The sequence below is a fragment of the Leopardus geoffroyi genome, chromosome B3 (genome assembly GCF_018350155.1).
Source record: "Leopardus geoffroyi isolate Oge1 chromosome B3, O.geoffroyi_Oge1_pat1.0, whole genome shotgun sequence".
Taxonomy (NCBI): domain Eukaryota; kingdom Metazoa; phylum Chordata; class Mammalia; order Carnivora; family Felidae; genus Leopardus; species Leopardus geoffroyi.
Window position 1 is genome coordinate 74,508,279 of NC_059337.1, and position 26,785 is coordinate 74,535,063.

Consider the following 26,785-nt stretch of genomic DNA (forward strand, 5'->3'; position numbering starts at 1 on the left):
CCCTGTCTCCAGGACCTAAGCGTGATGCTCAGGGGTGGATGTGTCTACAGAACTGCCAGCTGGAAGGAGGTGGCACGGGAACTCCCGGGTGATACTCTCGGCCTCACACCCGTGGGGATGGTGCCAAAGACGCTGCAGGGATCCCCGAGGCTGGGCAAGCTGGAGGAAGGACGAACACCCCCAGATCTAGCCAGGACCTCTCCTGGCATCGCCCTCGGCCCTGAGTTTCCTTGCCAGTCAGCAAGTAGGAGCTGGACGCTTCCCAAGCAGTAGGGCAAAAGGGAGGGGTATTGCAAGGATGACCCGGGGAGGGGTACCCAGGCCCACAAACAAAAGAAATGGGTTCTGCTCACGGTGCCCGAGGAGTGGGTGGCACGGAAAGTGGACGCTAGTCCCGCCCGGGAGATGGCCCAGGCTCCAGGCGACACGCACAGGGCGTCGCACGCGGGAGCCGGCGGGAGGGGTGGGCGCGAGCGCGCGCGGGGTCTCACGCGGAAGGGAGGCGCGGCGCGCATGCTCAATCCCACACCTCACCGGGCGGGGCGGGAGACCCGGGCTCCTAGGCGGGGGGAGGAGCGCTCGCGCAGCCGCCCCTGACAGGAGCGGGCTCGGCGGCTGCTGCAGCGCTCAGCGCCGGGGCCCTGCCGGAGCCGGGTCTAGCATGTGCCGCGGCTCCCCGGCGGCGGCGGCTCCTCTGCAGCAACGGCAGCAGCAGCGGCCGCCATGGCCAAGCCCAGCGCGGAGCTCACCCGCGAGCTGCAAGGTACGAGGCTGCGGTGGTCTCCGGGACGCCCCGTCCGGGAGCATCCCAGACCCAGTGCGTTCCTCCCCGCGGTACACCCCAGCCCCGCTGCCTCCTGCCCTCCCCGCGCCCCATGCATTCCGGCTCCAAGGCGGTCCCCTGCCCCTGCATCCTAGCTAGGGGCATCGCTGTCCCCCGAGCATCCTCCGCTGCCCGCCTCGCCTCACCCTGTCAGGACCTTCCAGTCCCAGAGCCGCCCGTCCCGATCTTCGGTGACAGGTGCAGTCCCCTGGCGCTCCGTGGGGCTGACTCTCATTGATCCTAGCCCATCCCTCGGCGAGACGTCCAGTCTCCCCTCCAGAGAGTCCCCGTTTCCCCGCCGGGCGGGGCCCGGTCCGCCCGGCCGGGCCATGGGAGCTGCCCCTGGTCCTGACCGCCTCTTGGCTCAGCACCCTCCCTCCTCCCGGCCCCGCCCCGGAACTGGCCCTGAAAGCCCCTTTGGCAGCCTGGCAGCTCCCAGGCCAGTGGGGCAAAGAAGGGAGTCAGGGAAGAGGGCCCGGATTGGAGCTACAACCAAGAGCAGTGTCTCTGCAGCTCGCCTCCCACAGCCCCCGTCTTAGCCTGCCCCTTCTCCCTACTCACACTCACACCTCAAGGTCTCTCCTGTTTGCATGGTTCTCAGACTCAGCCCAAACCAAGGCCTGACACCACACCCCCCACCCAGCACTACCACAACCCTCACTGGCCCCCCGCCCCAGGCAGGAGCACAGGCTAGCCCACACAGAGACCAGGACGCTCAAGGATACTCAGAGGCATGCTGCACCATGGCAATTTCCCATACCTACACACACACATAAATACAATAATCAGATATGTGTACACACATCTTTACAGAAAATGCACCCCCACCACACACACACATACACATATACACACTGGGATATCCGGATGGGTTCTCCTAGGAAGTGGGTATTGGGCTCATTTAAACACTAACTCTTTCTCACCCCCCACTTCCCACCCCCACCCCCACACCAGGGCTGTCTTTCACAACTACAAGCACAGCATACTCATTCACCTATCCAGTCCTACCAATGCCACACACAGGCTCCCTGGCATCTTCAGAAGGCGTGCACAAATGCATAGTAAAAGGCAGACACTCACACCCAGACCACCTAGAATATAGTCAGAGGGACACCCCCACGCCCCCACACACTGACTCACTATGTATATGTCGATGGCTGCTGGAGTGCATGGGTTGGAAAAATCCTTCACACCCTCAGAAGTGTAAGACACACCCTCCCACAGACAGTGTCACTCAGCAACTGTCCCCTGACTCAGGGACATCAGCAGCCAGAGTTTTCTCCACACCCCCCTCCCTCTCTAATAGGAAGAGAAAAGCCACCCAAGAAGGAAAGCTCTCTCTATGCTTATTTCTCCTCTCATCTGACCCCACCCCTGGAAAGCCCTGGGGAGGTAGGGGTGGCCAGGGTAAGGGGAGCTCTGAGCAGGCCCCCCACCCACCTGCAGACAGCATCAGGAGGTGCTTAAGCCAAGGGGCTGTGCTCCAACAACATCGGGTGAAGCTGGAGACGAAGCCCAAGAAGTTTGAGGATCGAGTTCTGGTGAGGGTACTGGGCTTCAGCGAGTGGGGGGAGGGGGAGCAGCTGAGGGGGTGTCATCAAGGGCAGCTGGGCTGCTGAGAGCAAGGAGCCTGGGAGGCAGGGGAGACTGGGGGTGGGGGTGGGGGGAGAGCTGAGGACACCAAGCCTGGGGAAGGGGCAGGCTAGACTGAGTGGATGTCCAGGAGCCCAGGGTGGGGCATGAGAGAGAAGGAGGATACCGGGAGCAGAGGGCCACTGCTGACAGGGCTTGCACACAGGCTGAGGGGGGTGAAGGAGGGCAGGTAGCCTAGGGCCCAGGAGCGGCCATTTGCTGCTGATGTTCTTTTCCTCTCTCTGAAGGCCCTGACCTCCTGGCGCCTCCACCTCTTCCCCCTTAAAGTCCCAGCCAAGGTGAGTTGGGCTGAGGAGCAGAAGTACACCTGGCATACTCCCTCCAGAGCCAGGCAGCCAGGCTCTTACCTTAAGATGAGCACCCCCATGCCCCTCCCACAGGTGGAGAGCTCCTTCAATGTCCTAGAAATCCGCGCCTTCAATACGCTCAGTCAGAACCAGGTGAGGACCCCAACTTGGGCCCTACTATTGGGCCAGCAGGAGGACGGACTTGATGTCTAACGCCCTGATGCTCCCTTTCCTCTAGATCCTAGTGGAGACAGAGCGTGGCCTGGTGAGCATGCGGCTCCCATCGGCTGAGAGTGTGGACCAGGTGACACGACATGTGAGCTCTGCCCTCTCCAAGGTCTGCCCTGGCCCTGGGTGAGTGGCAAAGGAGGAGTCTCTCAAAGGGTTAGACAACAAAGAGACTTCTTCCTCCTTCCCTCCTTCCCCTGGACCTGGGCTCCTGGAACACCGAGAGCAAGAGCCCTTATGTCCCCACTGCTGCTTCTTCCTAGGGGCCCAGAAGCTATAACAGGGGAAGAATGGAGAGTTTCTTTACACCCCTCTCTGAGATGGATTTGGTCATTTTCCAGGTGTCTAATCCGTCGTGGAAATGCTGACACCCCAGAAGGGCCCCGAGACACGTCCCCTAACTCTGAGACTTCCACATCGACCACTCACAGTGTCTGTGGTGAGCAGGGGCAAACTTGGCGGAAGTGGGGCCTAAACTACCCTGCCCTTGTCCAGAGTCCTTTGTGCATGGGGCTGTGTCTGCCCTGAGGACTCCATAGCTCCTAGACCTCAGAGGTTCATGGTATAGCAGGAACCCAGGACACGGGCCACATAAAATGACCTTGACCTTTCCTTGAACTCCAAGCCTATTCTCCACACCCTTACTCCTCATGGAACCAGCTCACATCCTGCCCCACAGGTGGCTTTTCCGAGACCTATGCCGCCCTGTGTGACTACAATGGACTGCACTGCCGTGAGGAGGTGCAATGGGTACGTTGGGCAGGGACCCAGCAGGTGGGCAGGTGGGACCCAGAGGGAGGGGGCGGGGGAGGAGGGGAGCAGGTGTGAGCCAGTTCCACCTCTCCAAGGATGTGGACACCATCTATCATGCTGAGGATAACCGGGAGTTCAATCTTTTGGATTTCAGCCACTTGGAAAGCCGGTAAGCAGATGGAGCAGAGACTCAATCCCCCCATTCCAGCCTCAGCCTCCAGGCTCCCTCTTCTGATCCTACCTACAGCCCCAACTCTATCTCCCCAACCCCACCCCCCTTTGCCTTCTACCCATCTAGACTTTCCCCAGTCCATCACCCCATCCTCAAACTCTTCTTTCCTGCCCCAACCACCGGCTCACCACTTTCCTGGCCCTTCAATCTCCCCACAGAGACTTGGCCCTAATGGTGGCAGCCCTGGCCTACAACCAGTGGTTCACCAAACTCTACTGCAAGGATCTGCGGCTGGTAGGGACTACGAGGGGTGGGAGGAGGGGCTGGAGAGTAGTGCCTTCTGTGGCTCCTGATCACAAAACCTCCTCTGTCCTCAGGGCTCTGAAGTGTTAGAACAGGTGCTACATACCCTGAGCAAGTCGGGGAGCCTCGAAGAGCTGGTGCTGGACAATGCCGGGCTTAAGACGTGAGGCCAGCCTCCTCCCTGGGCAGTGGTGCCCCAGTGATGTAGTCTTAGGGTCCCAGAACATCAGAGCATGATACGGATCCCCAAGCTATCTCCTCCAGCTCTTTACTTTACAGAAAAAAAGACTAAGGCCCAACAAGGGCACAAAGCAGGTCAATGGTCAAGCTGGGACTCAGACCTAAGTCTCCTAGCCCCCCAGCTCCATGGCCTCTCCCAGTATGCTCCATGCCCTATCCTCTCCCATCAACTACCCAATGGGGTGGACTGCTCTAATCTCAAGGACCCAAGGCTAGGCTTTGTTTCCGCACAACTTCCCAGGTACTTCATAGTGATGACAAGCTCCCTGGCAGGCCCCAAGCTCGTCCCCACCTATGGAGGCCTCTGACCTTTGCAGCCCCAACCAGGCAGGCAGGTGGAGGAAGAGGGGAAGTCCGGGGCTGGGACAAACAAATCCTTCCTCCCCTTCCCTGAAGGGACTTTGTCCAGAAGCTGGCCGGGGTGTTTGGGGAGAACGGGAGCTGTGTGCTGCATGCCCTCACTCTGTCCCACAACCCCATCGAGGACAAGGGTGAGCCCCAGCCCTGAATCCTACCCCCACCACAATATAGACCCCTGCCCTAGCCCAGAGCCCAACTGGGGCCAAACAGGGACTCTCCAGCCTGATGCCAGCCCTTGCCCCAATACTGCTGTCCTTGACCCCGGGCCTGTACCCCCTTCAAGCCCCCACTCTGACTCTGCACCACCTATGCCCACTGCCCAGCCTCTCACTGGGCCCATTTCTCTCTCTACTCCCAGGTTTCCTCAGTCTGAGTCAACAGCTCCTCTGCTTCCCCACTGGCCTCACCAAACTGTGCCTGGCCAAGACTGCCATTTCCCCTCGAGGTACTTGCACCAGGACCCCTGACCTCTGACCTCTAACCTCCTCCAGCACCCTCTGGATCCTCGAGTCCCAGAGGTGTACCTACCCATTCACACAGCATCCTGGGGATCTGAGGAAGGGAAAGGAGACACACTTGGGGGCTGGGGGGAAGAGTTGTGTGGAAGGGGAAGAGGTGGGGATGGGGGCCAACCCAGCCCAGTGCCCGCTGTGCTCAGGGCTCCAGGCACTGGGCCAGACCTTCGGGGCCAACCCAGCCTTTGCCAGCTCCCTTCGATACCTGGACCTGAGCAAGAACCCTGGGCTGCTCGCCACAGATGAGGCCAATGTGAGTCCGTGGAACCTAGCTCAAGCCCCACAGAAGCACACTCAGGTTTCAGGACCAGGGAGTCTCTGCCCTATAGCTTGGGGGTGGTGGGGCTCTATCACCTCTTCCCTGGCAGCCCCTCTGTCCTTGTTCCCAGGCCCTCTACAGTTTCCTGGCCCAGCCTAATGCTTTGGTGCACCTGGACCTGGCAGGAACCGACTGCGCCATTGACTTGGTGAGGGGTCGGTGATGGGAGAACCAGCCTGAAGTGATTTAGGGAGGCCAGAGTGGCCCCTGTCTCATCGCCCCTGCCTTGAGTGGACAGAGCTGGCAGGATGACTCCAAGTTCAGCTGAATTATAAAGCAAAGCCCACAGCTCACACCTGTGGGGCACGCTATCCCGGTCACTGCCCAAGGTTGTGCTGGCTGTCCCTAAAAGCCAGCCCTCCCTCCGTTCCCCAGCTGTGCTCCTGGCTGAATCCACCAAGAGGAAAGGATTCTTCCCCTGACTTGAACAAGGCACCTTATGAGCCCCTAATGGCTCGCTCTGGCTTTACACATTCACTGCCTGTGAGCCGCTCCGCCACCCCTGGGGGTCAAGCAGGGAGTAGACCCACTTTCCACAGAGTGGAAACTGAGGCATTAAGAGGCGAAGTGGGCATTCATAGAAGGGATCACACTGACTGCCAAGGGTGAAGAGCCAGGACTTTGATGGGGAGGGAGGAGTCCTTGCCAGCCCCTCCCAGCCCATGTGAGACCCACCATGTCTTTCCCCACAGCTTCTGGGAGCCCTGCTCCATGGCTGCTGCTCCCACCTAACCTACCTCAACCTGGCGCGCAACAGCTGCTCCCACAGGTGGGAGCACAAAGGGCACAAGGAGGGATGGGGTGAGCCATGGGCATCCCCCTCCCTTGCTGACCCTGGGAGTCTCTGCAGGAAGGGCCGAGAGGCCCCGCCGGCCTTCAAGCAGTTCTTCAGCAGCGCCTACACACTGAGCCACGTCAACCTGTCGGCCACGAGGCTGCCCCTGGAGGCCCTCAGGTCGGGTGGGTGCAGGGTTGGGGGGCGTCCAAGAGGGAATCATGAGAGAAGAGGGTGAGGGGTAGAGGTGGGCCTGCTGACCTTCCTCCCACAGGGCACTGCTCCAGGGCCTCTCCCTCAACAGTCACCTCAGTGATCTGCACCTGGACCTCAGCAGCTGTGAGGTGAGACCTTGGTCACCTAACGCCCACTGCCGGTCCCCCACCCGGTCGCCTCACTGTTCATTTCTCCAATCTTCATCAAACCCTGGCTCCATCTTACCTCTGTGCTGCGCCTCTGTGACCCCCAGACCCGACCAAACCTCCACTTTCCCTTCTCAGTGTGTCATCTGTGTCCCTCTTTTCCAGAGGTCATTTTCAGTCTCCAGTATGCCCCCTGAAAGCTTTGGGGTGGGAGATACCAGACTTTCCCACCAGAGGGCAGGAGCGAGCTATCTCCGGAGCAGCAGTCTGGAGATATTTCTGGCTAAAGGGAGGAAGGGAGAGAGCCCTAGGAAAGGATCTGGTGGAGAACGGGCCTCCTGATTTTACACCTGAGACCTAGCATGGCCATGAGTCCTGGTGTGACTAATCTCTAAGCATTAAAGGTGCCCCCACCCCTGCCTTCCCCACCCCACCCTCACCCTGTCCCTGCAGCTCCGCTCAGCAGGAGCCCAGGCTTTGCAGGAGCAGCTGGGGGCTGTCACCTGTGTGGGCAGCCTGGATCTGTCAGACAATGGTAAGTAGGGACACTTCCATTCCTGGGGACCAATGGGGCCAGGGGCCTGGAGCACGGCCCCCTCACCCCCTGCCGCCCTCAGGCCTCAAAGCCAGACCTCTCCCATCTATTGGCCAGGGTTCGACTCGGACCTCCTGACACTGGTGCCCGCACTTGGCAAGAACAAGTCCCTCAAGCACCTGTTCCTGGGCAAGAACTTCAATGTCAAGGCCAAGTGAGGTCCCCTCCCCATACCCACAGACCTCACTCCATCATCCACCTATCCTTTTGGCTCACTGTGTTACCTCTGGCCCCTCCCTGCTCAAATCACTTCCTGCTCCTCCAGTAGCATGACCCCAACCCCTCCCCTCCTGCTCTGAGCCCTGACTCCCCACAGGACCCTGGAGGAGATCCTCCACAAGCTGGTGCAACTGATCCAAGAAGAGGACTGTGTGAGTGACTGGGCTTGGGAAGGGATCCACAGTGGCAGGGGCTGCGGGGACTGGGCTCAACCCCACTCTTGCCCACATAGTCCCTGCAGTCACTGTCAGTGGCGGACTCAAGGCTGAAGCTCCGCACCAGCATCCTCATCAATGCCCTGGGCAGCAACACCTGCCTGGCTAAGGTGGATCTGAGTGGCAATGGCATGGAGGACATCGGGGCCAAGATGCTGTCTAAGGCCCTGCAGATAAACTCCTCCCTCAGGTACGGTGCACACCTTGATCTCTGACCTGGAGTCCCAGTACCCCCTCCACACACACACGCACGCACATGCACGCACGCACGCACGCACGCGTCCTGCTTGCTGTGTTGCTCTGTAGCCCAGCTTCCAGAACACCTTCAGGCCCAGAACCATCTTGGAGTCAGCCTCATTACCCAGGAAAGGAGGGAGGACTCCAGAAGGGGGTGCGTGCCTACCCCTAAAAAGGACCCAGAGGGAGGGGTAACCAGCTACTGTTCACTGTCTCCCTAGAACCATCCTATGGGATCGCAACAACACATCTGCCCTGGGCTTTCTGGACATCGCAAGGGCCCTGGAGAGGTGAGTGGACCAGAGCTCTGCCCTGACCCCAGCCCCAGCCTCCCTGGGCCTGGGCCAAGCCTGCTACATTAGCCCCACCCTGGTTCACTCAACTTGTTTGCAGAGATATGTTAGGAAAGGCCCGGGTGACGGAAACGGTTAGCAAGGAGAGTATGGAAAGCAAGGGCCTCTCCCTACCTTTCCCTAACCCAGCTGTGTCACTGTGCCTTACAGCAACCACACACTGCGCTTCATGTCCTTCCCCGTGAGTGACATCTCCCAAGCCTACCGCAGCGCCCCGGAGCGCACCGAGGATGTCTGGCAGAAGGTAGAGGCCTCGGCAGGGTGGAACAGAAAGGGGCAGGGGCCAGCCCATATCCCAGGCCCTGACCCCTCCCACCCCATCGTCTCCAGATCCAGTGGTGCTTGGTGAGGAACAACCACTCCCAGACATGCCCTCAGGAGCAGGCCTTCAGGCTGCAGCAGGGCCTGGTGACCAGCAGCGCCGAGCAAGTAAACGTTTCCCTCTGGGACACGTGGGGCATGCATGGGGCACACAGGGCTCAGGTGTGATGTGATAGAGGGTGCACACACAAGGGTGGGGGCATGAAAGAGGCATTTTGTGGTGTCCACAACTGGACTGAATGCATGGGAGAGCAAAAGACGGGACATTCAGAGTATGGCTTAAACATGAGAGAACGTGTGGGGGGCCCCAGACCAGGAGTCCCTGGGACCGCAGGAACTCCCCTGAGCATTCAAGGGCATCCCAAGAAGAGAGAACAGGCCATCCAGAGACACCACTACTACCCCATCAGTGCCAGCACCAGGAGCACTGCCCAAGGGGACCCAGAAATGGGATGCCTGGGGTCCCACCTGGGAAGATGAGGGTGCGAGGATCCCCCCCGCTGACACTTCTGCCGGCTGTGCTCCAGATGCTGCAGCGGCTGTGTGGCCGGGTGCAGGAGGAGGTTCGGGCCCTGAGGCTGTGCCCCCTGGAGCCTGTGCAGGATGAGCTGCTTTATGCTCGGGACCTGATCAAGGACGCCAAAAACTCACGGGCGGTGAGCCCTCCGCAGCCCCACCCTCCTTCGCAGTCCGAGAGCCCAGGAAGGCCGGCCACACTACCCCAGGAGTATCCGCGCCCTGACCCATGCATCTGTCCTCCCAGCCCAGGGCCCCCAAGGACCTGGTCAGGCCCGATTCTGACCTTCTGATGATAGCCCTTTCCTTCTGCAGCTGTTTCCCAGCCTCTATGAGCTGGGCCATGTGCTGGCCAATGACGGGCCTGTACGGCAGAGGCTGGAGTCAGTTGCCAGTGAGGTGTCCAAGGCTGTGGACAAGGAATTGCAGGCAAGTCCTGAGGGAAGAAGCCCAGTGTTGACCAAGGCTCAAAGCTGAGGGCTGAGGTCAGCATGGGGAAATTACTGGGGACAGGAAGGAAAGGCAGAGTTGAAGCCATCCACACTCCCAATGTTTCTGGCTTTGCTAGAAAACAGGGCTTGGATTTTTTCTGCTAGCTTCCACGTTGACCCCTGAACTCTGACCTCTCCCCTGTCCATATGGCAGGATGGAAGGAACACTTACCAGGATGTGGGGAAGCCTGAATGTCCCAGGCTCTGCTGGTAACCAGCCCCAGAACGTTGGTGGGCCCCTTAGTCTCACCATGGGGGGCTGGTATAGACAGGCTAGAGTCTCTTCCAGTGTGGTGCCAGCCCTGACCCTGCGCCCCGCCCCCCACCCCCCCCCCGGGGCTCTGGCCTCCCCTCCCCCCATACTAGGTGATCCTGGAGTCGATGGTCAGCCTTACGCAGGAGTTATGTCCTGTGGCCATGCGAGTGGCTGAGGGACACAACAAGATGCTGAGCAATGTGGCTGAGCGCGTCACTGTGCCCCGGAACTTCATCCGAGGGGCGCTGCTGGAGCAGGCAGGACAGGACATTCAGAACAAGCTGGAGTGAGAAGTGGAGGGGGTTGGCACTGGGAAGGGGCTGGATTTGTCCCAGAGCACTTAGGAACCTGGGGCCCAGCTACAGCAATGAATAATGAATGGCATAATCTCCATTACAAGGGATAAATCTTTAACTAACTGCAACCTTGCTATTTAGGGTCTAACTGGTCTTTGCCCTAGAAATCTAAGTGCTGAGCCTGGGTTTAGGAGCCTGGCAATGCACATGTAGGTGTACACACACACTCAGCCACACACATCCACCAAGAATGGCCTCCCAGAAACAAAGCACAGCCTCCTCGGAGGCATGGACAAAATCGTGTGAGTAGGGGTGCCTGGACTATGCTCTGCCCTCACTCAGTTCTCATGTTCCCCTCCAGTGCTCTCTCATCCTAGGTGCCACTGCTCACCAAAGCAAAGGAATATTATCACTCATATCCATGAAGTGGCCAGCTCAAGAAGAGCCAGTTTCTGGGCTTCCAGCAGAGACCAGCAGGGTTCACGCAGCACCCCAATTTACCCAGCTCTGTTCCACTGGAACTCCAGGAGCCTGGCCCAGAGCCCCTTTGCTCTTTCTCCTCAATTCCTCTTTGCCCACCCTCCCGATCTACACACACCTATGCAGGGTGTCAGTGGGTGGGACAGAGCATGCCTTTATGGAGACACAAGGGAGACCTAAGGTGCCTCCATGGATGTCCAGGCCAGCTGCCCACTCCCTTAGGCACCTGGGGAAAGGCTTAGGGGCCAGGGAGCAGGATGACTGAGTAGTCCCACCTGTGCCCACAGTGAAGTAAAGCTCTCAGTCGTCACCTACTTGACCAACTCCATAGTGGACGAGATCCTGCAGGAGCTATACCACTCCCACAAGAGCCTGGTAAGGCTTCTGAACCCCAGCCAGGCTCAGGCACACTCTCCACCCCACATCATCCCATCTCCCCCAACCAACCATCCCCCAAAGCCCCGGAAGGTGAGCAGCTTCCTTGGGAACCTGTTCACGTCCGTCCTTCCCCAGGCCCGGCACCTGGCCCAGCTAAAGACACTATCAGATCCACCATCGGGGCCAGGCCAAGGGCAGGATCCGTCCTCCCGGGGCCGAGGCCGGAACCATGACCATGAGGAGACCACAGATGATGAACTTGGGACCAACATCGTGAGTGCCCCAACCCCCACTCCCCACCTTAAACTAGGTCCTGACCCTGAACCTGCAAAACACTGTCCCCATCCATTTCTCTGGACTCCACTTTCCCCTGACACTGGGCCTGGTCTCATCCCCCAGCCCCAATCCAGCCCAGCCTCTTCCCTTGTCCCAATACCTCAGCCACCCAAAGAAAGTGAGGCAGGAAGGGCTCTAAAGAGAAGGCTTTATGAGGAATAAGAGGCTTCAGATGAGGCTCCTGGGACTTTCAACTTGGCTCCACCATTGGTTTCCATTTCTGCAGGACACCATGGCCATCAAAAAGCAGAAACGCTGCCGCAAGATCCGGCCAGTATCCGCCTTCATTAGTGAGTCCCCAGCCTCAATTCTAATGTCCTCCAGGTCCCTACACCCTTCCCAAGCCCTGGCCCCTTTCTTTTTAATTGTCTTTCCAGCCTGCTTTCTCCCTGTGCCTCTTGCTACTCCCTCTAATGCTGCTGTGCCCACAGGTGGGAGCCCTCAGGACATGGAAAGCCAGCTGGGGAGCCTGGGGATCCCCCCTGGCTGGTTCTCAGGACTCGGAAGCAGCCAGCCCACAGGCAGTGGCTCCTGGGAGGGTCTATCTGAGCTGCCCACTCATGGCTATAAACTAAGGCATCAAACACAAGGCAGGCCTCGGCCCCCCAGGACCACACCTCCAGGACCTGGTCGGCCCAGTGTGAGTCCATAAGTCCTTGCAAAAGGACCAACACCACTTAGCAATGCCAGAGCCAGGGGTTCTAGCCTTAGGACCAAAATGCTAGAGACATCAGCCTTGGGGGATCAGGCAGGGGCCCAGGCAGGCCACTGAAAAGAGGATGGGATTAGCCAGTTTTCCCAGATAGGAAATCTGTCTGCCAGTCAGTAGCAGTTCCCATTTGGGTGAGGGATACAGCCAAGAGCCACCATGCCTAGGAAATGCCCAGGCAGACTGAAGTCTAAATTTTCATGGGGCCAACAAGAGGCAAGTCCAAGTCCAAAGGGGAAGGCCCTGAGTGAATGGAGGGAGTAGGGAGGACTTCCTGTTCCAGATGAGATACCCTACAGGACTTTCCTCCCAGCAGGTGCCAATAACTGGGACCCGACAGGAGAATGGGATGGCCACCCGCCTGGATGAGGGGCTGGAGGATTTTTTCAGCCGAAGGGTCATGGATGAAAGCTCCAGGTGTGGCACCTAGGCACAGTCCCATTTTCTGCAGGCCCAGAGGCCCTGAAGGGCTCCTTCCCAGCAGTCATGGAGGCCTCTCCAATGGCAGTGTCCCAAAGCCAGTCTCTCTGAAACATTTCCCCCATGTTCTCGTCCTTCCCCACTCAGCCCTTAACTCCCATGTTCTCTGACTTTCCTCAGGACAGCTGGGAAGCATGGGGCCAGGGTGAACCACCACGGTGGGATGGTTGGGGGGGGGGGGGTCGCAACAGGCACTGGGATGGGATGACAGTGGTAAGAGCCCTGGAGGGTATATTCTCTGTCACAGTCCTGCAGACTCCCCAGCACCTGTCCAGAAGAAACAGAGTCACTGGGAGAAGCTGAGAGAAGGATGGGGGGATGGGGGTACCTGGGAGGAAGGAGTTGCTGGGGAGACAGAGGGAAGGAGGCTGCAGGAGGATGACGGAGAAGGTGAGGAAGCCATGTCTCCTGAGACCTAAGTGGAAAGGGTTACGGGGCAGCAGGAGAGACTGGATGAAAGGAAAGTTGGAGGCTTATTAGACCTAGGGCTAGACTAACACTAGCACCAGCCTGGGCCCTGAGTGACCTCCACATCTGGCATTTTGCACCTGCCTGCGACTTTGTCAGTAACTCACCCCAACTCTGCTCAGCTACCCCCGGACTCTGCGGACCCTGCGGCCGGGCCTCTCAGAGCCGCCACTGCCTCCACTCCAGAAGAAGAGACGCAGAGGCCTGTTTCACTTTCGCCGGCCCCGGAGCTTCAAGGGGGATAGGGGACCAGGGTCCCCCACCACTGGGCTCCTCCTCCCTCCTCCCCCACCCCCACCCCCAACTCAGGAGAGCCCCCCAAGCCCAGATCCCCCCAGCCTTGGCAATAATTCCTCCCCCTGTTGGAGCCCAGAGGAGGAGAGCGGCCCCCTCCCTGGATTTGGGGGGGGCCGGGGGCCTTCCTTCCGCAGGAAGATGGTAAGTGAGGTGAGGTGCTGTATCCTCCCTGGTTGCTGTTCCACACATAGCCCACCCACTTACCCTGTCCCAGGCAGTTAATGGGAAAATGACAGGACTCGAGGTTCTGGGGAACTTTGGTCTTCCCAATGGCCCCACTCCTTGAGTGATCTAAGCCTGGTGACCCAGAGCATGCTGGGAGTGCTGCATGCAAAGAAGGACAGAGGAAGGACTCCTCAGAGGAGGGGTGGAGGGTCAGAGGGTTGCGGCAGGGCAGTCCCAGGGCTGGGGTCTCAGAAGGGTAGGGGCCCTCCCTCACTCTCTTGCAGCCTATGGAGCCCCTTCTCCATCAGGAACTGCTTATAAACCCACGGCCTTGTTCCAGGGCACTGAGGGGGCGGAGCCAGGGGAGGGGGGCCTGGCCCCTGGGACGGCACAGCAGCCAAGGGTCCATGGTGTTGCCCTTCCTGGGTTGGGAAGAGCCAAGGGTTGGAGCTTCGACGGGAAACGAGAGGTGAGGGGAGCCCAGGCACCCAAATGTTTCTATGGATCCCTGTCTGCCTCCCTTCTGTGCCCTGTCCCTGCTTGGGCCAGTGGAGAGAGTGATTCTCTGGTGTTAGAAGGTGTTAGCTGCAAGTCTGCTCATTCCACACACTCACCTGCCGTGAAAGGCTGAGGAGGTCATTTAGCCTCCCGGAGCCTCTACCTCCCTGGAAAATGGGCAGTTGTAAAAATACTTACCTCTAGAGTTCTGTTTCTGAAAGTTTGGTGACTAGATTATCACCTTTATCACCTTTATGACTGATTTTCCCCTTCCCCACATACCACCTGGATTATTATTCACATATTTTTATTTAAATCAACTCACCCTTTTAACTTAGTCTGGTCCTAAGCATTATCATTTTTTAAATCATGGACATATTGTACTAGTCATGTTTTTTTTTTTCTACCACACATAAAATAAACACATAACTGCTAAAATGACAACATGCTCATTCGTGTAAGCCGTTTCTTACACCCCCTAGGGTGGTAGGGGTGTGACTTTTGGGGGATAAGGGTCCAAGTGTCCAGGGACTAATGCCATGAGAATGGCATGAGATGCTAGAGCAGAAGCCCCTTGTTAACTGCAGTCCCCATGTAGAGGGGACTTTTCTTATGACCTGACTCAGCTATCCTTTCAGGGTACAGGCCCAGACCTGGAGGGCAGTGTCCAGGCTTGGCAGAAACGGCGCTCTTCAGACGATGCAGGTGAGACAGTCCCCCTCACTTCCTTCTCTTGACCCCTCTCTCAGGGGCCCCTTCTAATTCGCCTTTCCCCTTCCCCCTTTCTCATCTCCTCCCTGCACCCCAGGGCCGGGAGCCTGGAAGCCCCCACCACCACCCCAAAGTACCAAGCCAAGCTTCAGCGCCATGCGCCGAGCAGAAGCCACATGGCACATAGGTATGGAACGCCTCTTCTCAGGCAGCAGCACTGAAGGCCCAGGGTGTGTCCAAAGAACCAGAAGCCACAGCCCCCATGTTAACAGCCAAGGTGGGGCAGTCAGGAAGTCACCACAGTAAAAATGTTTTGAGGATATTTACAAAGCCTCATCCAAAGGAAAGGAACAACCCAATGCAAAGAAAGATCTTACAGAACAAAAGTGGCTTTGCCAGGATTAGCAGAAAGGAAGAACACTTTGTGGATGGTTCCAGGGAATTCCGTAGAGCAGGGGCCACCTCTGGCCACGGTCAGCAGAGTGGCACCTCTATAAAGAAGGTCTCTCTCTGCACCTCAGCTGGGAAACAGGGTGAGCAAGTACCAGCCATGCCAGACCCACCTCGAACATTCCAGTCTCCTCCAAAAGTAGCTCGCCAAGCCATCCACAGTTCACTCAGAAATGTGCCACAAGAAAAGGGCAAGAGCCATGCCTTGGGGGTCAGAAACCCTGGATGTTGGTCCCGGTTCAACCACCACCAGCAGTGTTGACCTTAAGCAAGTCATTTACCTTCTGGCTTCAGAACTCTGGAGGAGTAAATGAATTGTGGTAGGATGCTTTCTTTCTGCTGGGATCAGAGCACTTAAGGAGCCTCTAAAGGAAAGCTGGTCAGCTCAGCATCAACTCACTTGCCCACAGGCCTGGAACACAACCCTCCGACAACACTGACGTGGACAAATCTCCCCATAGAGGCAGACACTTACTCACCCACCCCCTCCCATCCCAAGGCTGGGGCACAAGGGCATGGTGCAGAGTCCGTGCCCCTGGCCAATCCTCCAAGGCCATCCCAGCACTGAAGGCATCTTTGATGATCATCGCATCCCACTCACAGACTAGTTAAAACACCTAAAGCGAGGCTCCATCCTTCATTTAGGAAAGCACAATAGTCAGATGCTCCACTGGGCACACACCTACCACCAGCACCCTCCAGGTCCCTCTTACTCACACCTCACAGATACACACACAGACAACACCTTCCAGGTAGTGCACCCTCAGGCTCAGATTGCATGAAGCCACAGAGGCAGCGGTGGGAGGGTGCCAGGGCATCTCTCCCCAAGGCTCTCACCATCTAAATCAGACTGGCAGAGTCCTGGGAATGCCAGGCTGCAGCCTTGGCAGGGCCTCGGGGCACTGCGGCCTTGGATGGGCAGCCATGCCTGTGGACCCAGCAGTCCCTGTACCCTGGCTCTGCCCCAGCAGGCATGGGCTCAAGCCCTGCCCTTCAAGAGGAACAGCCACACCAGGGCCCCCTCCAAAGGTGATGGGCTCAGGACAATCCTGGAGACCATACCAAGGAGACAGAAACACTTAGAGCAGAAGGGGACATCCAGGGCAGAGGCAGAGGAGCAAATGGGCTTGGAGGGGAGAAGTCCTGGCCTCCAGGGCTTAATAAGGAAGAAGTTCAGGGAGAGCTATGCAAGAATGCCTTTTCCTACAGCTTCTCCTCTCTTCCCATCCCCCAGCTGAGGAGAGTGCCCCCAACCACAGCTGCCAGAGCCCCAGCCCAGCCTCTCAGGACGGGGAGGAGGAAAAGGAGGGGGCCCAATTCCCAGAGAGGACCGTTCCCACTAGGAATGCCAAGGTGAGGGCCAGCAAGGCGGAGGGGAAGGGCCCTTGGATGAGGTGAAGGGACTAACTGACCCAGTCTTTTCCTTCTTTTGCCAGCTGCAGGACCCCCCTTTAGCTTCACGGCCCCCCAAGCCAGTGGCTGTGCCCCGGGGCCGCCGGCCCCCCCAGGAGCCAGGGGGCAGGGAGGAGGCTGAGGCTGGGGGTGCAGTCCTAGGAATGAACAAACCCCGGCTGAGGCTGGGCTCACAGCAGGATCAAGAGGAGACCGAGGTCCAAGGTCTACCACCTGGCTCGGGGCGGGGTGCTTGGGGTGCCTCTGGGACCTCATTGCCCACCTCAGGACCCCTCCCGGGCTTGGAATGAGTCACAGCTTGGATGAGCACCCAGCCTATGAGCCCTACTCATGTGCCAGGCCCACCTTGACTGTCATTTCAGGGCCCCCAGATCCAGGCCGCCGGACTGCCCCCCTGAAGCCCAAGAGGACGCGGCGGGCACAGTCCTGTGACAAGCTGGAGCCTGACAGAAGGCAGCCCCCTGACCCCACAGGTGCCAGTGGGGTGGGCAAAAGGGCAGTCCCCCTCTGCCAGATATGGTATAGCCCACACCGAGAGGCTGGCTCTCCCTGCCTAGGAAACAGGACTCCCTGGATTTGTCCCCAGCAGGAACCAGTGAGCCAGGAACAGACTGACAGCCGCTACAGCACCCTGCCCAGCCCTCCTCTCAACATGTGCCTCACAAGGACTCAGACCCCCACCCACCCCCCACACCTCCAGGCCCCTCTGCCAGCCCATCCCCCAGGGGCAGGATGGCAGGATGAGGCCTGGGAACAGGAGGTGGGGGACAGGATGGGAGGGAGCAACCTGGAGAGAGGGAGGCAGAGCTTGGGGCAGGGCCGTCTCCTCTCCTGGAAGGGCAGATCTGTCCCTCTATCCCCAGGGACTCTCTCCCTCCTTGTATAGAATAAAAAAAACAAAATCACTGCCTGCTTTGTCTCTGCTGTCTTCCCCATTCACTGCCACCACCCCCCACCATCTGCTCCCCCTCAGTGCTCAGTGCTTGGCCACAGTGGGGAAAAGTAGGGAATACTCCACAGGGATGAGAATGGAGCTCTGACAGGAGAGAGATGGGCCCAAGACGTGCTAAGTGGGAGGGGACTGAAAAGTCCCTAAGTGGGGGGTGGGGGAGTGTATGTGCAGGATCTGGGCCTAGCTGGCTGAAGGAGAGACAAAAATGACACAAATCAGCACCAGTGTGTGTCCAGCTCTGGGGCATGCGGTGGGATTGGAAGGTCCCGGTGTTCAAGAGAAGGTTGAGGGGCAGCGTGCTGTGTGGTGTGTGTGCAAGTTTCCACACAGGCAGGCTCACTAGTGGCAGAATTAAATGATGTTGCATTATCTTAGGGGTACCATCAATAGTCAGAATCTCAACGGTAGAGTGGCCCGAGGGAACAGAAGTGTCCACAGTGAGGGACGATTAAATCAATTGTTTCCCATTGGTGTACTAACAAATACTACCTCAGCATTCGAGGCTCCATTCAGGAACCTCTTCCTCTGGGAAGCCCTTCCGATTGCCTTCTCCTGACTCATCAAAATTAAACCCTCCCTCTCTGTGATCCATCACATCCTGAATAAGTCTGGAACATTGCACCTGTCACATTTCATTGTGCATTTATGTATTAGCTCATCGTCTCTCTGTCTGTGGGTCTGTCTGTTCTTTCTACATGCACCTCCCCCAGGGGCAGGACCTATGTCTCAATCACCTGTGCCGGGTGATTGCCTGTTCAGCCCCAGCCCCTGGCACGCAGATGTTCAACAAATGGCCATTAACTTAGAGCAGCTTAGAGAATGGAGGGTCAAGATGTTCCGGTGAACCCTCTCGTGTACTCATCCCAGGTCACCATGTACCCAAATGTCCTCATGTGTGGATGCAGCTCCCCAGGGAATTGCCTAGTTTCCCGGGTGTCACTGGGGAAGGACTAACGTCTTGTTTCCTCAAGATCTGTGTGTGACATGGCCCCTCCCACAAGGATGTGACCACACGGTTGAATCTTGGGGGGTGAGGGGTGAATTGTGAGCACCAGAAGATGCTTCGGGAATCAGTCCTTTAGCGCATGTCCCTAGTGGCAGCCCTGCCTCAGGATGGGAGACTGTGTGTGTCCTTAAGCAATTGTGTGCATCTCCTTGTGTGTCCCTGTTGAAAAGCAGCGAGGGAACTGGACCTCATTCTCAAAGCTATGAGATTTAGCGTGGTACGGGGTGGTTTTTAAGGAGCACGTGAAGATCTCCATTCTGTTGTATTTGGGTTGGTGTGAATGAGTGTATGTGTGTGTGACAAGTATAGCCCAGTGTTCTTTTATGAGTTACTGTGAATATCCTTCACAAGCGCAATGTGGAGAGTGCTGAGACTGGGTGTGTTTCCTTCTGTGTATCCGTAGGGCTGTAACTGTCGTGGTGTCACAGTGAGTTTATGGTGCTGGCGCCTGTGTGTGTCAGGATACGTGTGAGCCCACGAGCCGTGGGTGCGTGTGTCTCCATCGTCTCCTGGTGTGAATGTGTGTGCGTGCACACACTGCCACAATGTGTGCATGGGTGTGGTGTGAAGGGGAAGATGTGTGTCACTGTGTCTGTGGGGGTCCTGCCTCTGAGCCACCCCCGGCCCGCCCTCCTCCCCCGGCTCTGTGGCTCCCTCCCAGGCAGTGGCCCTGCCCCTCCCCTCTTCTCCCTCCCAACCGGTCTGTGCGGGGGGGAGCTGGTGCTGCGGCCCCCCCACCCCTCCCCATCCAGGCCCCATAAATAGCAGCAGAGCCGGAGCCGGAGCCGGCGCCAGCGGCTGGAGAAGCAAGGGAGTCAGGGCCAGGGCCAGAGAGCCGGAGAGAGGAGCCCCCCGACTAGAGCCCAGGTGAGCCTCCCCTTCCTCCCTAGCCCAGCCCCAGCCTGGCCCAGCCTGGCCCAGTCTCCGTAACAACATCTCCCCCCAGCCCCCAGAGAGCTCTCCAGTCCTGCCCGATCCCCTCACCACCACATGCACCTGCCCATCTCAGGGGCCCTACAAGAACTGGGAGACTTGTGGCAGGAAGGCAGAGACCCCCACCCGCCCACCCAGACCCTCCCTCACATATCCAGAAAGGCACGCGCTATGGGGAGGGGGGGAACCCAGCCAGAGAAGGGTCCCGGTTCTGAGGGAGGTACGGGAACTGGCACACCCTCCTGGAAACAGACACACGACTAGGGCACAGACACACAGGGTGGGGGCATTCAGACACACCAACGCACACTCGCTTGGGGGAAGCACGACATGGGATCAGACAGCCTCACCCTGAGATGTGGACAGACACAGATAGATGGACTGACCAGCCGTGAACTCGGGCCAGCATACCCCTGCCTGCTGCTGCCCGAGGCTTGATACCACTGCTGGGGGAGGGTGGCGTGCGTGCATCCCACGGGCAGCATGGAGGGGGTTGTGGCTCCCCAAAAATCCTGTCGCTAAGAGACAGTGCCAGTGCTGCCAAGAAGTGTGAGAACAGGGGAGGTGGGGAGGGAAGCGGGAGTTGTCATAGTGGGAGCCCCTGCCAGGAACCTGGAGGAGCTCTCAGCGGGGACAGGGCTCTGTCTCTAACTCCCCAAGCCCACCACCCCTCCCTTGCCGTAAGTCACCCAGGAGATGAGTAGGGGGAGGTGGATAAGGACAGCCCCGCAGGGCATCTTACAACCTGCCTCCTCCTGCCCACTGCAGACTCCATTCTTGCAGCCCATCCCCTTCAGACTTCCAGGGGCTCCTCCACCCATGTCCCCACCCCCTTGCCCCAGTTCAGCTCCCTCGTGCCAAGACTGAGTGCAGTGCTGGCTCAAACATCAGTCGGGAAATAGCAGAAGGTGCTGAGGTAGCAGAAAGCATGGATCAATCGATGGCCTAGGAGCCAAGACTGCCAGGAACCCCCCATACCCCAAGCCCTCTCCTACCCCATCCATGCATAGTAGGTCAGCAGGGGTGACAGAGGCATAGGGTTGTGCAAGAGTGGGAAGCTCAGGTCCTCCGCCCTCCTTGTCCACAGCTCCAGCCAAGGAAGCTAAGCTGAGGGCAGGGGTGGGGGTGGGTAGGGGGGAAGCAGGAGATCCATAAGATCCCAGGGCCTCAGGAAGCAGGACAAGGTGGGGCATGGGACCCAGGTTCCCAGAAGACAGACCCCTCCCTTGGCAGATGTTCCCTTTCCAGTGTCCAGGCCATCTGCTCTGTCCCCACAGTGACATGTCGGACCCTGAGATGGGATGGGTGCCTGAGCCCCCAGCCATGACGCTGGGGGCCTCGCGGGTGGAGCTGCGGGTGTCCTGCCATGGCCTCTTGGACCGAGACACACTCACCAAGCCCCACCCCTGCGTGCTGCTCAAGCTCTACTCTGATGAGCAGTGGGTGGAGGTGAGAATGGGCTGGGTTTTATCTTAACTAACCTCCTAGCCTGGGAAGGAGGAGGGGCTGGGAAGGGGCAAGGAAAGCCTCACAGGAGAATGTAAGGACTCTGAGGGGCCTATTCTAGGCTGTGGGGGTAACCTTGGAGACAGGTGGGTCATCATTACAAACACAAACCATTTTAGAGCCACAGAGTCCTACAGGGTCCTGGGATCGGCTGTGGCACAGCTCCCAAAGGCCTTCTCAGAGCCTCAAAGGACTGACGGTCCAGTGGGCTGGCAGCAGCCTGAGCTCGGGGGTCAGCCTAACAAGGGAAGAGCTAGTCCCTGGGGATACAGGAGCCTGAGGAAACCTGGCATGAGCAGGGTGGTCCAGGGCAGGGAAAAGTAGCCTGGGTTCCCAGAGGGCCCTTGCCCCCTGCCGCAGGTGGAGCACACAGAGGTGCTACGCTCCTGCTCCAGCCCTGTCTTCTCTCGGGTGCTGGCCCTCGAGTACTTTTTTGAGGAGAAGCAGCCCCTGCAGTTCCACGTCTTTGACGCTGAGGATGGAGCCACTAGCCCCCGCAATGACACCTTCCTCGGCTCTACAGAATGCACCTTGGGCCAGGTTTGCCTTCTCATCCACCCTACCCCCTTCGGCTTCTGCCTCTGAAAGCCAAAATAACAGAGAATAAGCTCTGGAGCTAGTTCAGTCTGGGCTTGGACCCCATTCCACCATTCACTGGCTGTGCAGCCTTGGGCAAGATGTTTAACCTCTCTGAGTCTTAGTTTCCTCATCTAAACAATGGGGGTCGTATGCCTACCTCTTAATGTTGCTGTGGAAATTACATCCAACCCTAGCCCAAGTATAGCCCCTGTGAGCACTCTAAGGATATTTTTACCCTGTCCCTTGTTCCCTGGCCAAAGCAGGGGGGGGGGGGGGGCGGGTCACAGCTGGATCTCCCTCTACCTTCATCTCCAGATTGTGTCACAAACCAAGGTCACTAAGCCATTGCTGCTGAAGAATGGGAAGACTGCGGGCAAGTCCACCATCACGGTAGGCAAGGTCACCTATACTGACCCTTGGGCACAGCATTCAATGCCCCTGCATGGACATCCATGGTAACATCATGCCCAGGACTGGCTTCCACCTAAGGGAAAGGGCATAAGGTGGCCCTTTGTGTGGTAGGGGGGAGTCCTGCACTTGTTTCCCCTTTGCAGATTGTGGCTGAGGAGGTATCTGGCACCAATGACTATGTGCAACTCACCTTCAGAGCCCACAAGCTGGACAACAAGGTTGGAAACCCAGGGTCCAGGCCCCCATCTTCCCTGTTAGAGAGCCAAGGCCCCCACTCAAGATAAATCAGTGCTGCTCCCTACTCAGTGTTAGCTGCCTCCCCTTGCAGACCTCATCAGGCCCATGGGTCCTTTCCTCTGTTCAGGATCTGTTCAGCAAATCTGACCCTTTCATGGAGATCTATAAGACCAATGGGGACCAGAGTGACCAGCTCGTCTGGAGGACGGAGGTTGGTGCCTGGAGCTGTGGGGAAGGAGGGAGGAAGAGCAGAGCAGGGAAACCTAGAGAGGAGGTGACCAGCTCTCGGGTGCCTCTCCAAGGTGGTGAAGAACAACCTGAATCCCAGCTGGGAGCCATTCCGCCTGTCCCTGCACTCCCTATGCAGCTGTGATGTCCACCGGCCTCTCAAGGTGAGGCCCCCCACCAAGCAAGGGCAGCCTATTGGAGCATCTAGCCTCTGTCTGAGACATTCCTCCTGAGTGTGTCAAGCCCCTTCCCCTCCCTCATGTGATAAGCCGTTCCCACTGTGGGGTAAAGACCCAGTCACAGTTCAGTGTTCCTACAATGTGTGCCTTTTATCAAGGCCAAAGTCCCTGCCAGATTGAGCCAAAGAATAAAGTTCAGCAGGTAGCCTCTTTAGGCAGCTTAAGGACATCTGTTTGGGCCTAGGGACTATTAGCCCCCTACCTCCCTAAGTCCATCCCCTGCCCCCAGGAACCATTGCAAAGCAACCCTGACCCTCTCGCCTCCCCTCCTTGCCTTCTCAGTTCCTGGTGTATGACTATGACTCGAGCGGGAAGCATGACTTCATCGGCGAGTTCACCAGCACATTCCAGGAGATGCAGGAAGGAACGGCAAACCCTGGGCAGGAGGTACAACAAAGACCCTAGCTCCCACAATCCCACCCAGATCCCTGGGAGAATTCTCAGGGTGCTGAAGAGCCCATTACATGCAATAGGACGAGGGGGTGGAAAGTTCCCAGGCTCGGTCTAAGGACTGAGCCATGGGGGTCTTGCTCTGGGAGGCTCTTCTAGAAGGGAGACCAGGGGTTGCCTGATGGAATTGTGACTGTAGATTTGTGGGGTGTGTGGGATCTAGATGCAGTGGGACTGTATCAACCCCAAGTACCGAGACAAGAAGAAGAACTACAAGAGCTCGGGGACCGTGGTACTGGCCCAGTGCACGGTAAATTCCGGTGCCTGCCTCAAGCTGGCTGCTCAGATTCAATCCTTTTTTCAAAGACCAGTGTCTCCTCCTCTGGGAACTGAGAAGGCTTGCCCTATCCCACTGGGAACTTCAACCTCAAACACTTTTGTCCCTTCCACTTTCCCCACAGAAGCCTGCCCCCCTCAGCTCCCTCCTCAAAGGACCATCCTGCTACTTTACCTCTTCCCTCTCCTGCTAGGTGGAGAAGGTGCACACCTTCCTGGATTATATCATGGGCGGCTGCCAGATCAGCTTCACGGTAAAGACCCAGGGGACGGGGGACACAGGCAAGAGGAAGGGGCTAAGCACGTCATGAACAGAAAGAGCCCCAAATCCCCACTGCCCCTGCTGGGGCCGCTCATGAGCCTTAGCATTGTCATCCTGTACTCCTCACCCCACTCCATGATGAAGCTACCTGTGGGCTTGACTGGACTTACCTGGGTCCTCCCCTATAGACCTTAGCTCTGGGCTAGCCTCTGTTAGCTCTCATAGATGCACTGAGACCCTTTTCCACCTCCACTAGGTGGCCATCGACTTCACGGCCTCCAACGGGGACCCAAGGAGCAGTCAGTCCCTACACTGCCTCAGCCCCCGCCAGCCCAACCACTACCTGCAAGCCCTGCGTGCAGTGGGAGGCATCTGCCAAGACTACGACAGGTAGGAGGCGGGGGGAGGCAGGGGAGGGGGGTGATGGGCACAGAGGCCTTGCCTAATGCCCCCCCCCCGGCTTTTCTTCTCCCCAGTGATAAACGGTTTCCAGCATTTGGCTTTGGGGCTCGAATCCCCCCCAACTTCGAGGTAGGCTGGGTTTGAGAGGAAGGGAGGATTTGGTGGGAGAGTCAGAAAGGAAGGAAAGGACATCTTCTCGCTGCCCTCACCTTACCCTCACAGGTGTCCCATGACTTTGCTATCAACTTTGACCCGGAAAACCCTGAATGTGAAGGTAAAGAGGGGAGATTTTCACCAGCCCCGCCTCCCCCATACACCGTACACAGCTGATACACCCCATGCAGGGGGATAGATTCCATCCTCATGGGCCGGCCCCCTGCCCTTTGGCCCACTCAGCTCCTGTCTTCATTTGGGACTCCCAGCTCCTGACCCAGCATCTGCCCACCCTCCTCTCCCAGAGCCTGGACCATCCAACTCTCCTGCTTAGTGAGGAACTTAAGGGGCCAGGCAGTCCTGAGATAGGGAAGGACCTCCTTGGTTGGAAGGGGTGTCAAGAAGGGCTCCCTGCTAATCTCTGCTGGCCTCACCTCCTGACCTACAGAGATCTCGGGGGTCATCGCCTCCTACCGACGGTGCCTACCCCAGATCCAGCTCTATGGCCCCACCAACGTGGCCCCCATCATCAACCGCGTGGCGGAGCCAGCTCAGCGAGAGCAGAGCACCGGCCAAGCCACGGTGAGGAGACGAAGCAGGCAACCAGGCACTGCCCCACTGGGTGTCCTCTGGTGGGCCTGGGGCCAGGGCCAGGGCCAGGGCCGGGCTTGGGGTGGGTGCCAAAGCCCTTACACACAGAGCCTACCCTTCCTCCCTTCTGTCTGCTTTCAGAAGTACTCGGTGCTGCTGGTGCTCACCGACGGCGTGGTGAGTGACATGGCCGAGACACGCACAGCTATCGTGCGCGCCTCCCGCCTGCCCATGTCCATCATCATCGTGGGTGTGGGCAATGCGGACTTCTCAGACATGCGGCTGCTGGATGGCGACGACGGTACCTTGCGCTGCCCCCGAGGGGTGCCCGCGGCCCGCGACATCGTCCAGTTCGTGCCCTTCCGGGACTTCAAGGATGTGAGTGCCTGGTGCCCCCCACTGGCCAAAGGACTCCCCAGCTCCTCAGGCCCTCCAATCTGACCAGCCCCTCCCAAACCGGGTTGAAGGCTTGTGAGGGAGGCTGGATGGAGCCCACTGGCCACCCCGAAGCCCCGCCCCCTCGCCTGGCCTCTCCCCTCCCAATCTTTGCCCCCCCCCAACCACGTCCCGCCCCTACTCCCAGGCCGCACCCTCTGCGCTTGCTAAGTGTGTCCTGGCTGAGGTGCCCAGGCAGGTGGTGGAGTACTACGCCAGCCAGGGCATCAGCCCAGGGGCTCCCAGGCCTTGCACACCGGCCACGACCCCCAGCCCTAGCCCGTGACTGCCTCCTACCGGACCGACACTCCCTCAGCCTCTCAGTGAGTCCTGGGGGCCCAAAAGGGTGGACAGGGGTGCAAGGTGGTGTTTGGTGGAGCCCATCTGGGCTCAATGTTGTGTAGAGGAAGGTGCTTATGACTATCCCCCCCCGTCCCAGGTGCCTGTCCTGACCCTTGTGATTCGAGTGACCAGTGCCTCTCCCTCTTGGACCGGCTGTGCCCCCTAGGTCCTGGAAGTGTGTGGTGAGCCCTGCTCTATCTCTCCAGGCCCCATACCCCTCAGCCTTGTGACTTTCTTCAGTGATCCTGACTTTCTGGCCATTAATAAAGGGAACCACTCCTAGCACCTCAGCCTCTATCCATCATGTCTCAGATGCCCAACACCCACCCAACCATACACGCCATTAAGAAATGAGGACCAGCACCTTTCAAAATCTGAGCCAGAGCTCCCCAGCAGCTTGGTATCTCAGCAGTTTCACCCCAACTGTGTGCCAGTGGGATCTGATGAGCCCTTACCCTCACCTCCCAACCCCAGGGGGCCCAGCACCATGAAGGTTAATTACCAGAGATGGGGGGGTGGGTAATAAGGGGGTGTCAAAGGGGCAGGTTGATGCCCTCTTACAGCTGCCTCCAGAGAAGCCCAGCTGAGTCCCCCATGAGCTGAACTCCAGCCCCCACACAGCTGTGGGGCGGGCCGAGAAGGGGTGTTGGGCGGGGACTGAAGGAGGGCAGCAGGTCTGTTAATGAATTATGAATATAAAGGGAGCATCTAAGGTCTATGCAGCCTGGTTTTCCTGGGTGTGCGAATGTGTGTGCTCATGCACTGCACATCCCTGCCTGTCCACGAGTGTGGTCTTAATGTAATGGTTCAGGAAGTCAGGCTGGGTACTCTTAATAACATTAACAACAGCAGTAAAACGTTATTGTTTGGCATGTGCTAAACTTTGTGCTACGTGCTTTAAATGTACCCACTCTCACAAATCAAGTGACGTTCCATTTAAATTCACCCATCATCAAAGAACTGGTGGGCCTGGAACTTGAGCCCAAACCCATCTGTGCCCACACTCTTAATCACTAGTGTGCAGCTTCTGTGAAGTGTATCCATGTGAGCCTCATCTTGAGATTCAGGTGTATGCTTATGTGGGCTGATTGCGTGTATGGGGGTAGGTG

General features: G+C 58.3%; 2 protein-coding genes across 15 annotated transcripts; both read left to right on the top strand.

Moving 5' to 3' along the window:
* Positions 1-28: 28 nt before the first annotated feature.
* On the top strand, positions 29-17,579 carry CARMIL3 (capping protein regulator and myosin 1 linker 3). 14 transcript variants are annotated; one of them, XR_006704871.1, is made up of 41 exons: positions 29-763; positions 2,270-2,364; positions 2,704-2,754; positions 2,857-2,916; positions 3,002-3,117; positions 3,333-3,430; positions 3,671-3,741; positions 3,840-3,913; positions 4,135-4,210; positions 4,294-4,382; positions 4,856-4,950; positions 5,178-5,264; positions 5,478-5,587; positions 5,724-5,801; positions 6,029-6,136; positions 6,346-6,422; positions 6,504-6,608; positions 6,703-6,772; positions 7,244-7,325; positions 7,443-7,539; positions 7,702-7,756; positions 7,837-8,009; positions 8,278-8,346; positions 8,560-8,653; positions 8,740-8,838; positions 9,258-9,386; positions 9,562-9,675; positions 10,104-10,279; positions 11,057-11,144; positions 11,283-11,420; positions 11,710-11,773; positions 11,915-12,123; positions 12,506-12,609; positions 13,263-13,578; positions 13,943-14,071; positions 14,739-14,805; positions 14,909-14,998; positions 16,496-16,614; positions 16,698-16,871; positions 17,037-17,147; positions 17,261-17,579. XR_006704871.1 is itself a non-coding variant. In XM_045450462.1 (41 exons), exons 1-41 carry the CDS (start codon positions 724-726, stop codon positions 17,287-17,289), a joined length of 4,233 nt encoding a protein of 1,410 aa, XP_045306418.1. In that variant the 5' UTR covers positions 29-723; the 3' UTR covers positions 17,290-17,579. The 14 variants fall into 14 exon arrangements, 12 of the variants coding, with proteins under 12 accessions (XP_045306418.1, XP_045306419.1, XP_045306421.1 ...); XR_006704870.1 differs by having other exon boundaries at positions 17,264-17,579; XM_045450462.1 differs by having other exon boundaries at positions 16,698-16,878.
* A 1,791-nt stretch (positions 17,580-19,370) lies between these two features.
* CPNE6 (copine 6) lies at positions 19,371-25,961 on the top strand. Its single transcript, XM_045450485.1, has 17 exons — positions 19,371-19,499; positions 20,843-21,014; positions 21,432-21,611; positions 21,966-22,040; positions 22,205-22,279; positions 22,426-22,509; positions 22,601-22,690; positions 23,048-23,152; positions 23,379-23,465; positions 23,686-23,745; positions 24,010-24,143; positions 24,230-24,284; positions 24,378-24,429; positions 24,757-24,890; positions 25,041-25,277; positions 25,483-25,657; positions 25,774-25,961. The coding sequence occupies exons 2-16, from the start codon at positions 20,847-20,849 to the stop codon at positions 25,618-25,620; spliced, it is 1,674 nt and encodes a 557-aa protein (XP_045306441.1). The 5' UTR covers positions 19,371-19,499; positions 20,843-20,846; the 3' UTR covers positions 25,621-25,657; positions 25,774-25,961.
* Positions 25,962-26,785: the final 824 nt, after the last annotated feature.